At 56.8% G+C, this 11,367-nt stretch overlaps 1 protein-coding gene across 9 annotated transcripts; it reads left to right on the forward strand.

Annotated features, from left to right (window-relative positions):
* The first annotated feature begins 999 nt into the window (after nt 1–999).
* Nucleotides 1,000–11,330, forward strand: HHATL (hedgehog acyltransferase like). Of its 9 annotated transcripts, none has more exons than XM_074312557.2 (13): nt 1,004–1,270; nt 2,997–3,115; nt 3,449–3,516; nt 4,044–4,157; nt 4,290–4,484; nt 4,843–5,052; nt 5,595–5,766; nt 6,217–6,361; nt 6,486–6,521; nt 8,291–8,404; nt 10,172–10,373; nt 10,773–10,914; nt 11,101–11,330. In XM_074312557.2, the coding sequence occupies exons 2-13, from the start codon at nt 3,010–3,012 to the stop codon at nt 11,223–11,225; spliced, it is 1,629 nt and encodes a 542-aa protein (XP_074168658.2). In that variant the 5' UTR covers nt 1,004–1,270; nt 2,997–3,009; the 3' UTR covers nt 11,226–11,330. The 9 variants fall into 9 exon arrangements, 8 of the variants coding, with proteins under 8 accessions (XP_074168658.2, XP_074168661.1, XP_019583073.3 ...); XM_074312558.2 differs by lacking the exon at nt 1,004–1,270 and adding an exon at nt 2,221–2,333; XM_074312559.2 differs by lacking the exon at nt 1,004–1,270 and adding an exon at nt 2,400–2,418.
* The last annotated feature ends 37 nt before the right edge of the window (nt 11,331–11,367 follow it).

Here is an 11,367-nt window from a genome sequence, read left to right on the forward strand (position 1 = left end):
CATTCTGTGGGGCGTGTGTGCTGGGGTCTCCTTGCTTCGTCCTCTGGGCCAGCGTGTCTGCATGCTTGGGAGGGAGCTCATCATCCGAAGGCATTGTGGGAGGGTAGGGGTCTCTCTCCCATCCCCAGGCCTTGCTCAGGCCCTGGAGGTGCCCCTGCTGGGGGTCGGGGAGCAGCCCCTTCTTCCCCCAGTTATACCTGAGCCTATGACTCAGGCTGGGATCAACTGTTAGTCACACAGCTCCTTGTAACCCCAGACCCCAGGCCCTGGCTCCCCCCACAGAGTGAACAGTCCCCCCCAATCCCAAAGGGGACTCTCAGAGGTTCCTCTCCTCTCAGAGGTGGCTTCAGGATACCCGTCCCATCAGATAGGCTGGGCTAAGGCCTTGGCTGCCCCTTCCCCGAGTGAGGGCCCTGGTCCCCACCCTCCCCCCTCCCCCAGAGGAGTCCCAGTTGGTTAGGGACACTGCTCTCTGCTTCCACCCGGCCGTTGAGAGGATGCCATTCCAAGTACCTACTCAAACCTGGCCACGTAATGCTGCTAGCACCACTTCACCTGGGCAGCACCCCAGGGGAGAAGGCTGGAATATGTGAGCCCCCTCAGCCACATGTCTCATGCCAGTTCCAAGCCCACTAGGCAAGCCAGCCCTTCTCTAGGCACTGATGAAATGGCAGGGGGCTAGATGGTCTGCCCTGGGATAGCCCTCGGGAGTTCACACGTAAAGCTGCAGGATGGAGTCGATGGAGCTGAGTGTGTGTGTGTGTGAGTGTGTGTGTGTGTGTGTGTGTGGCAGGGGCAGGACTCACAAGCCTAGGGAGACCAGCAGGGACCACCTGGAAGGCTTCCTGGAAGAGGGGAGTCCTGGCTAGCAGTGAAAGGGAGACACAGGCTCTATGGACCAGGGGAGGCAGGTTGGAGTGAGGCCCAGGTGTCCCTGTCCGGCCACTGGCCACCCCTTCCTGCACCCTACCCCACCCCTTCTCCAGGATCCTCCCTGCAGCTCCCTGTGGCCAGCAGCTCTGCAGCACTCAGCTCCGCTCCACTCTGCTCAGCTCCACTCCAGGAAGGCCACCTCCTCCCTGCCCTCCTCCTCCCCCTTCTCCTGCTGTCACCACTCACCGCTCTAGCCTCGAGGGGGTGGGGACCCCAGGGCTGGACACACCCCACCGTGGCCCCAGAACCCAGCTGGTCGGACGGACACACGGTCGGACGCAGGACCCAGGAGCCCCGAGGTGGGCAGTGTGCCAGGGTCCCTCACAGCCTCCTCAAGGTCAGTGCCAGCTGGGGATGCAGCCACTCTGGGGTCCTTGAGACCTTCAGAGCCTGTCCCAGGCCCCTTGTCCCAGACCTCAGGCCCCAAAGCAGACTTTTACCCCAGGTGTATCTGAGGCAGGCAGGACCAGGGGGTAGGGGGAACCCCTGTGTCCGCAAGCTGGCCCAGGTCCGGGGGTCTGTTGAGAGAGGTCCCAGGCTGGGGGCCGGCCCTAGCCCTGCTCACAGAGGCCTCACTGGGGACACCCCGCACCGGCCATGGGGAGCTAAAATTGGAAAGTGGCGAGTGGGAGGCAGCTGACAAAGCTATTTCGCGGGCTCTTCACCGTGCTCCGGTTTCAAGCTCCTGCTCCATTAACCTGATCCTCGGGGCCTCCCTACCCCCACCTCACCAATGAGGAGGTGCCTCAGCCCTCAGGCTGGCCGTGCAAATGTCAGGCCCGGCAGCCCCCTGGTGTTGTCGGGGCAGTGGACGATCTTCTCGTATCTGCGACTCCAGCAAGGCTCACTGAGAACACTCGATCCTGTCCCGGTTTCACTGTGTGACCTTGACAGGTCCCTGCCCCTCTCTGGTCCATGACCCCTCCATCTATGTAATAAGGAGAATGCTGACTGGGGGGGCCCAGGATAGCTGTTTTCAGAGTTGGTGAGGGAGATTTGGGAGAAGATCTAGGGTGGGAGACAGAACCATGCCAACTACCTACCTCTTGGCTCAGCCCAGCCTGAGAGGGAGTCGAGACGTGTCCCTCCCTTTAATTTGGGTCCTGGGTCTGTTACCCATGGGACCCTTGGGAAAGTCCAAGGCCAGGCTAGAGCTAGATGGGAAGGGAATAGGTGCTAGCTGAGGTCGCAGGGATAGCCCAGCAGAACTCCTGGGGCTGAGCTAGGCCCGGTAGGAGGGAGTGGCTAGGCTCGCCCTGAGCCTGATACCGGTCAGCACCTTGGACAGCAGCCAGCACCCTCCCTGGTGCCCTCCTGGCCCCACTCCCGCTACCCCAAGGCACCTCTTCAAATAGCACAGCCTCCAGCCAGCATCCAGGGCTGAATATACAGAGCGCTGAGTGAGTGGGGCGGTGTGGCCGCGGACACAGGCAGGGACCAGGAACGTGGCAGGCTGGGGTACTGGGGCCGGTTGGGGCGATGGGGGTCAGTGTAAGGCTGGAGGCTGAGTGAGAGGGATGGAAGCTTGGTGCTGTGGGCCGGACCTGGGGAGGTCATGGAAAGTAAAGTGGCTCAGAAGGGTGTGGGAATTAGAGAAAGGGGTCAGGGAGGGGTGGGGCTTTGTCAGGAGCTGAGGGAGGCTTACTGAGGGGGATGGGGACCCTGAAGGCCAGAAATGTGATTGAGGTGATACAGATGGGGTTTCTCCACATGAAGGGCATCTGAGGTCCTGGCAGGAGCAATTTAAGCAGGGGGTGGGGACCAGTCTACCCGCAGGGTATGAGGAGTAAATGAAGGTGAGGAAAGCTGGGCTAAGAGTAGAGATTAAGCTTTCAAGAGCTTCAGTGGGAAAGGTGGGAGCTAGAGCAGCAGTTAGGATGGGGCCAGATGTTGGGGGGCCTGGGAGGAGTTGGGGATGAAGGGAGAATGATGACATGAGACCCCAAAGGGGCAACAGGGGCAGTCTCAAGAATGGGGTCCTCACTACCTCAGTGGGAGACCATGAGGTGGGACTAGGCAGAACTGGGAGTCAGCAGTGCCCTCACCCAATGTGTTTTCCCCAGCCCCATCCAGGCTATGGGCATCAAGACAGCGTTGCCCACGGCGGAGCTGGGCCTATACTCCTTGGTGCTGAGTGGGGCCCTGGCCTATGCTGGCCGGGGCCTCCTTGAGGCTTCACAAGGTAACAGCTGGGCCCCTGGGCAGGGGGGTGGGACCCTTCTTCTCCTAGGGGCCTCAGGGTTAACCAACAAGCAAGGCCAGAAACTTAGAGGCTGCAGACCCAGCTCAGGCCCAGGGCCTGGGCTGAGCCAGGTGTCAAAGGGAGGCACAGATGCAGAGCCACAGAGAGAAGAGAGAAACACTCAGACACTTAGGGAGGACTGGCCCCAGACACACAGTGAGACCCAGAGAGTGGCAGAGGGAGAGAGAGACCCAGGGTGGGGGTCAGCCTCATCTAGGGGCAGCATGGGGGTGTGAAGGGGCCCCTCCCCCTGAGGCCACACTCTGTCCTCAGATGGGGTCCACAGGAAGGCCTTCCGGGAGTCTGTGCAACCCGGCTGGGAATACATTGGTCGGAAGATGGTAGGTCCTCCAGGGGTCCCTGACTAGGGTACACGACCCCTGGCATATCTCTCCAAACCAAAGCCCTTCCCGACTCTCCCCTATTCCAGATGTTCCTGTAACAGAGGGCTCACGATAGGGAGGGTCTCAGGCTTGAGCTTTAGCACCTTCAGTTTCTTTACTGGCCCATCCTGTGTGTCCTCCTGGACCTTGTCCCAGACCCTGCTCGTTTAGTAAATAAATCGAGACGTGTCTTAGCAGGGGCCACCAACACCATGCTTTCCTGGGAATAGTGCAGTAATGGTGGAATGTCAGGCAATGTGCTGAGTAGAGGGGGAGCTTGGAGGGGCAGGGCAGCCCACACGGAGCCCCTCATTCCTATCTCCCTCCCTGCTACTTCCCTCAGAGGGGGAGGCAGGGCCCCCCAGCCATGGCTCGCCTCTAATGCATAAGAAGACTATGGGGGCTGGAATGGTGCCGGCACTCTGAGCAGCCCAAGTGCCGGCCCACCTGCCCCCGCCCACCTTAACCTCCTGGGCCTGCCCCAGGATGTGGCTGACTTCGAGTGGGTGATGTGGTTCACCTCCTTCCGCAATGTCATCATCTTCGCCCTCTCCGGACACGTGCTGTTTGCTAAACTCTGCACGATGGTGGCCCCCCAGGTGAGCATGACCTGAGACACCCCAGCCTTCCTGGCCAGTTCTTCCTCGGCTACAGGGGTTGCGGGGAATCCATGCCGGGGTCCCACCTCTGTGTGGGTGGATAGCTAACCGAGGCTTTCTCCTTGTCCACAGCTCCGCTCCTGGATGTATGCTGTGTACGGGGCCCTGGCCGTCATGGGCACGATGGGCCCGTGGTACCTGCTGCTGCTGCTCGGCCACTGTGTCAGCCTCTACGTGGCCTCACTCTTGGGTCAGCCCTGGCTCTGTCTCGGCCTCGGCATGGCCAGCCTTGCCTCCTTCAAGCTGGACCCTCTAATCTCCTGGCAGGTGTGCACTGGGGAGGGGTAAGGGTGGAGGGTGGAGGGTGCAGGGAGAGGACTCCAAACCTCTCATCCCATCCAAAGCCCTTACCTCCCAAGTCTCTCCAAGCATTTCCTTCACTTCCCTAGCTATCTCCAAGCCTTTGACCATGGACTAGGCCTTGCCCACAAGGTGGCCACCTGCATCACAGCAGGGTCACGTCCAGCTCATTCTCTGCTCTATCCCAGCACTTAACACGCATTTGCCCTGAATGGCCAATGTTGACTGGCTCTGGAAGAGATGAAGGGCCCCTGTGGGAGGCTGGGGGATTTCCCAGACACAAGGTTGCACCTGATGAGCCGGTGGCCTGTTCTCTCCCATCCAGAACGGGTTTGTAACAGGCACTTTTGATCTTCAAGAGGTGCTGTTTCAAGGGGGCAGCGGTTTCACGGTGCTGCGTTGCACCAGCTTTGCACTGGAAAACTGTGCCCACCCCGACCGCCGCTACTCCCTAGTTGACCTGCTCAAGTACAACTTCTACCTGCCTTTCTTCTTCTTCGGGCCCATCATGACCTTTGATCGCTTCCACGCCCAGGTGAGGAGACAACCTGTGGGCTCCCAGAGCAAGGCTGGCTTTCCCTCTTCAGACAGGGGCTGCTGTCTCTGATAGGACTCCCAGGGCAGGCCGTGTCCCCATCCTCAGGCACGACCCCTGGATGAAGTCATGATTCCCTTCCTCAGACCCCAGGACATTTCCCCCCTCAGACAGGGATCACAGGACGGAGATGCGTCTCCTCCCTCAGACAGGACTCTCCTCCTGCTCGAATGGGGCCGCAAGATAGGCACCTGTGGGAGGCTGGTGGATTTCCCAGAGACAAGGGGCATCTGGTGAGCTGGCGGCCTGTTCTCTCCCATCCAGAACAGGTTTGTAACAGGCACTTTTGTAGCAGTCTCACCTGGCAGGCTGTGAACCCTCCTCAGACACCAGAGTGGCTTGTGTTTCCCCCCTCAGGCAGGGCTGCCACATGCAACCAGTCTCCCCTCACCCTCAGATCCCCAGGCAGTGGGTGAGTCGCCATTCAGATAGAGCCCCTCTGGCAGAGCTCGCCTCACCCTCAGACACTTGGTACCCACCAGGTGAGCCAGGTGGAGCCGGTGCGACGAGAGGGTGAGCTGTGGAACATCCGGGCGCAGGCGGGCCTCAGCGTGGTGAGCATCGTGGCCGTGGACGTCTTCTTTCACTTCTTCTATATCCTCACCATTCCCAATGACCTCAAGTTCGCCAGCCGCCTCCCAGACAGCGCCCTCGGTGAGCGTGTGGGGCCTAAAGAAGGGACAGGGACTGGGCCACCCCACCCCCCAGAAAGACAGACTTTCTATGTCCCCAAGTCTTCATGGCTGGGGGCGCTGACAGCCCGAGGTGACACAGAACCTATCCAAGGGGGCGGGAGTTGGACTTAGTCTTTGAAAGGCGTGGAACTTGTCCTGTGAGGCCTGAGCCATGTTGGATAGAGCCCTCCCCACTTCACTGGGGCCATGGGCTGCTCTCCACAACCGGCTGGGTCTTCCAGGAGTGGCCAGGGCCTAGGAAATGGGGGCGGGATCTCTGTGGGGGCGGTCCAGGCTCAAGGACCTCCCCCAGGACCTGGGCAGATTGTGAGAAGGGGAGGGCCAGGCTCAGCGCCTCCCCCAGATTGGAGGTCTGGGGAGGGGAGGCCAGCGCAACACCCCCCAGGCAATGACAACAAGCTGTCCCCAGCTGGCCTAGCCTACTCCAACCTGGTGTATGACTGGGTGAAAGCAGCGGTTCTCTTTGGCGTCGTCAACACCGTGGCACGCCTCGACCACTTGGACCCACCCCAGCCTCCCAAGTGCATCACAGCGCTCTACGTCTTTGCGGAAACGTGAGTGGGGGTGGGGAGGCGGAGGACACGACCCTGGGATCCCCGCCTCCCCTCAGCCTCTTCCCCACCATGCGCGGGAGCCCTGTTCCCGCCTGATTCACACCCATCTGCCCTCCTCCCACAGGCACTTTGACCGGGGCATCAATGACTGGCTTTGCAAGTGAGTTGGGGTGAGGTGGGGAGATGGTCACAGCCATATTGCCAGGTGTCTGAGCTGGGCAGTGCAGAGATTGGCCCGCGTTTTAAAAGATCGTTACTGGGGCAGAGGAAGCAAGGAGTGCAGTGAGGAGGTCGTTGCAGAGGTCTAGGTGAAAGACATGTAGGTTTGGACTTGGATGGGGGCCTGGAAGTGAGAGAAATTTTAGTCAGAGTAGAGACACAGAGCAGGCAGCCTGGACAGGACTTGGCCATGGATTGGGGGTATCAGGAAGGAAAGGGAGGTGACTCCCAGATTCCTAGCTACAGCCTGGGAGGATGGAGGGAAGGTGTCCAGAAAGGGGTTTCATTTGAAAAAATGTCTGGTTGGAATCTGGGAGACACCCTTGTGGAGGTTCAGGGAGGTCGTTGGGTCCGAGGGTCTGGGGTTCAGAGAAGCCTGGAGCACTGTGGGTGTGGGTGGTCTTTAGGCCGTGGGAATAGCTGAGTCCCAGGGAGACAGATAGAGTAAGGAGAGAAGAGAAAGGATAGCGAAGATTGGGCCTGGAGGAGCTATGGTTGCGGGGAGGAGTAAGAGCCGGCAGAAAGGACTGAAACGAGTGGTCACAGGAGCAGGAGAAAAGTCAAGGCTCTGTGACATCCTGGAGCTAAGAGAAGACCATCCAGGCAACGGGGTCAGATGCTGCTGGGATCCAGGAAGCTAGAAACTGAGCGTAGGGTTGGTGGAGTGGAGGTGTTCAGCCTTTCACTGCGAGGCAGGGGCAGGTGAGGAGTGGGAGAAAACTGAGGAACAGTGAGGGAATTCCTGTGTGGAAACTGGAGGAAGCCTGGTACTGAAGGGGAAGGCAGAGGCGTGGCTGAAGAAATCGTGGGGCGTTTTACAGACAGGGAATAGTGGAACATGCTTGGGTTCTGAGGGCAATTATTCTCTAGAGAGGAAGAAGTTGGTGGTGCAGGATAGAGGGTTGATTGACGGAGTGCGGTCCCCAAGGAGGGAGGAGGAGAGGGGGACAGGGAGGCCTGGCTTCGGGATGGGGAGGGGGATGAGAAGCCAGTGTGAGGATGGCAGGTTAGGGTGGAGGGTGAGGGATTTCACCTGAAGGCCTCGGTGTTCTCCGCAAAAGAGGAGGCTGAGAGATGCAGGGTTGGGGGCATGGAGGGAGGTGGCATCTATGTAGCCTCCCCCCTCCTGCCTGGATCCCCCTCACACCCACTCATACTTGGCAAGGGGAGATAAGGGTAGAGTAGCCACTACAGAGCATGGGAGAAGCTGACCAGAGGAAACTTGGCATTGAGAGCCCAAGTGGGATTGGAGGTAATGGATTTATGGACTCTAGTAGGTGAAGGTGTGAGATTTTACCCATCAGCGCTTAGCTCCTTGGGTGCAGGTGAGGAGAAAGTGGTTGGTTGGGCTCTCCCAGGTGGGTAAGAAGGAAAAAGGAAGGAATAAAGGGTGTTAGATTATTTATAATGACTCACTGAATATAAACCTGTTAAGGGGGGTGGCAAGGAGAGGAGGGGTCATAAGATGAAGAAGGGTGGGTGTGGGTGTCAAGGAAATTGGAGAACTGGAGCTGGGGGACCAGGTCAGGAGGGGCTGGGTGAAGAATAGAAACTAGGAATGAATGAAATTTCAAGTGGTGACAAAGTTGGGGTGTGGCCAAGGGAGTGTGTGGCGAAGGTGGAGTGGAGAAGAAACCACTGGAAAGGAGGACGTCAAGGACGTGACTCAATGGATCTTCTACTGAATTTATTTAACAAATATTTATTAAGCACCTACTATGTGCCAGGCACTGTTCTAGGCACTGGGGAAACAGCAGTGAACATGGCAAAGACCCTGAACTCATGGAGCTTACAGTCTAGTGGGGAGAAACAGACCATAAACAGGTAAACAAACACATAAATAAGATAATTTTAGAGAGTGGTAAGCGTTATGAAAAAAAATAAAAGAGTACAATAGGATAGGGGCTGGCCACAGGATTGAAGCTTCTTTAGTTGGCATCTGGGCAGCCCTGTGAGATGAGGTTTGGGCTGGAGACTTGAGTGATAAGGGGATGTGGGGAAGAGAATGCGAGCTAGAGGGAACAAGTACAAAGGCTTTGAGGCAGGAACCAGTTCTGTGTGTCTCAGGGACTGAACGGCCAATCAGGCCAGAGCACAGTGAATGAGGGTAAGAATGGTGGGGGACGAGGTCAGGGAGACAGGCAGAAACCAGACAAGAGGGGATCTTCCGGCCATAGTGAGGAAGTTGTGTTTATTCTAATCGTAACAGGGAGATATTGGGGGAGGGTTTGACTGTGGAAATGATGTGATCCAAGTTACACTCTTAAAAGATGCCACTACCATGTTTCCCCGAAAATAAGACCTAGCCGGACAATCAGCTCTAATGCGCCTTTTGGAGCAAAAATTAATATAAGACCTGGTCTTATTTTACTGTAATAAGACCAGGTCTTATATAATATCATATAATGTATATGATATTATTATATATATTTATATATATATATATTTATATTTATATATAATTATATATATATATTTGTTATATATATAATTATATCATATAAAATATATCATCTCATATAGTATCATATAATATATAATATCATATAAGACTTGGTCTTATATTAATATTTTTTTCAGATTTTATTGGGGAAGGGGAACAGGACTTTATTGGGGAACAGTGTGTACTTCCAGGACTTTTTTCCAAGTCAAGTTATTGTCCTTTCAGTCTTAGTTGTGGAGGGCGCAGCTCAGCTCCAGGTCCAGTGGCCACTGTTAGTTGCAGGGGGCACAGCCCACCATCCCTTGCGGGAGTCGAGGAGTTGAACCGGCAACCTTGTGGTTGAGAGCCCACTGGCCCATGTGGGAATCGAACCGGCAGCCCTGTTGCCCAGAGCTCGTGCTCTAACCAAGTGAGCCACCCAACCGCCCCTTATATTCATTTTTGTCCCAAAAGATGCATTAGAGCTGATTGTCCGGCTAGGTCTTATTTTCGGGGAAACACTGTAGCTGCTGTGGAGAACAGAAGGTAGGGGGCAAAGGCAGAGGCAGGGAGATGGCTTAAGGGACTTGTAATAATCTCGGTGCGAGGAGAGGATTGCCTGGGCTAGGATGGTGGTAGTGGAGGTAATGAGCAGTGGTCAGCACCGAGTGGAGCCCACGGGATTTGCTAGATTGGATGTGGGTGGACAGGGGAATTGAGAATCCAAGATGGCGCTAAGGCTTCTGGCCTACAACTGAATGGATGGTAGTATCCATTAACTGAGATGGGGATGAAGTGGGTTTGGGCAGGGATGGGGGAATCAGTCATTCACGTGAGACATCTGGTAACAGTTGGATATATGAGTCGGGAGAGGGGCTGGACTAAAGACACAGATTTGGGGCTTATCAGCACAGAGAGTTTTCAAAGTCTGGGTCTGGATCAGATCACCTGGGAATTGAATGAACACAGCTAGAGAAGATACAGAGCTCCAGGCTGAGCCTCCACAGTTTGCAGTTGGGTAGAGGAAGAGCAGCCTCCTGAGGTCAGGAACGTTGAACAAGCCCGGATGACAGAGTTGAGGGGGGCTGCCCCTGTTGTGTATCTTTTGCCCATTTCCTACCTGCCCTTTCCCACACTGCCACCGGTCCCTTCTCCTGCCTTTCCCACAGGTACGTGTATGACCACATTGGTGGGGAGCACTCCGCGGTGATCCCAGAGCTGGTGGCCACAGTGGCCACATTTGCCGTCACCACTCTGTGGCTTGGGCCTTGTGATATTGTCTACCTGTGGTCAATCCTTAACTGCTTTGGCCTCAACTTTGAGCTCTGGGTACAGAAGCTGGCAGAGTGGGGGCCCCTAGCACGAATTGAGGTGAGCAGGGAAGATCTAGGGCTAGGGGTGGCTGGGTCACTGGAGGGGGTGGCACTGCTGCTCTCTGGAGGCTTCCAGCCACACTTGGCCCCCAGTCCTGAACTTTCTCACCACCACCCTCCTGGGTGTCAGAACAATGGCTCACCCTGTGGATATCTGGCCATCCCGACCTTCTGTGGGGTGTGGGACACCCAGGCTTAGCTGTGTTGGTCAGGCCCTGCCCTCTCTCCAGACCTCAGTTTCCCCATCTTTAACAATGAGAGAGAGCTGACCTGGGACTCTCAGAGACAGGCATAACCCCAGGACCTGCGTGGCCATGTGGGCAAGGCCTGTGACCGACCACGTCCTCTTTCCCCGGGGCCTCTTGCTGCACTGCTAATACTTTCCTGAACTGGGCAGGCCTCTCTGTCGGAGCAGATGTCCCGGAGGGTCCGGGCCGTCTTTGGGGCCATGAACTTCTGGGCTATCATTATGTACAACCTTGTGAGCCTGAACAGCCTTGAGTTCACAGAGCTGGTCGCCCGACGCCTGCTACTCACAGGTAAGGGACAGGAGGGTGGGGACACAGAATATACCAGGCATCCATCTTGAGGACTGTGACCTTCCGAAATGCCCCACCCCACCCCAATTCCCCAGAGACTCAGCCGGGAGGGCCAGTCAAGTGGGAAGAGAAGAGTCACTGAGGGGGGTGTCACTCCCAGCCATCAATGACCTCTTCCCTGTACAGGGTTTCCCCAGACCACATTGGCCGTTCTATTTGTCACCTACTGTGGTGTCCAGCTGGTGAAGGAGCGAGAGCGAACCCTGGCGCTAGAGGAGGAACAGAAGCCGGACAAAGAGAAGCCGGAATAGGTGGGAGGGGGGAGCGGGAGGGGCGCTGCTCAGCTATTTTTGGGCCCCGGCCCAGGCCAGGCCACATGAGGCCCAGCCAATAGAATAAAAGACTTTTCTACCACAGTTTCGCTGTTCCCTGCCCTTTCCCCCAGCAGGTTCC

This window comes from Rhinolophus sinicus, chromosome 5 (genome assembly GCF_057876585.1).
Source record: "Rhinolophus sinicus isolate RSI-liver-muscle chromosome 5, RSI-T2T, whole genome shotgun sequence".
Lineage (NCBI taxonomy): Eukaryota > Metazoa > Chordata > Mammalia > Chiroptera > Rhinolophidae > Rhinolophus > Rhinolophus sinicus.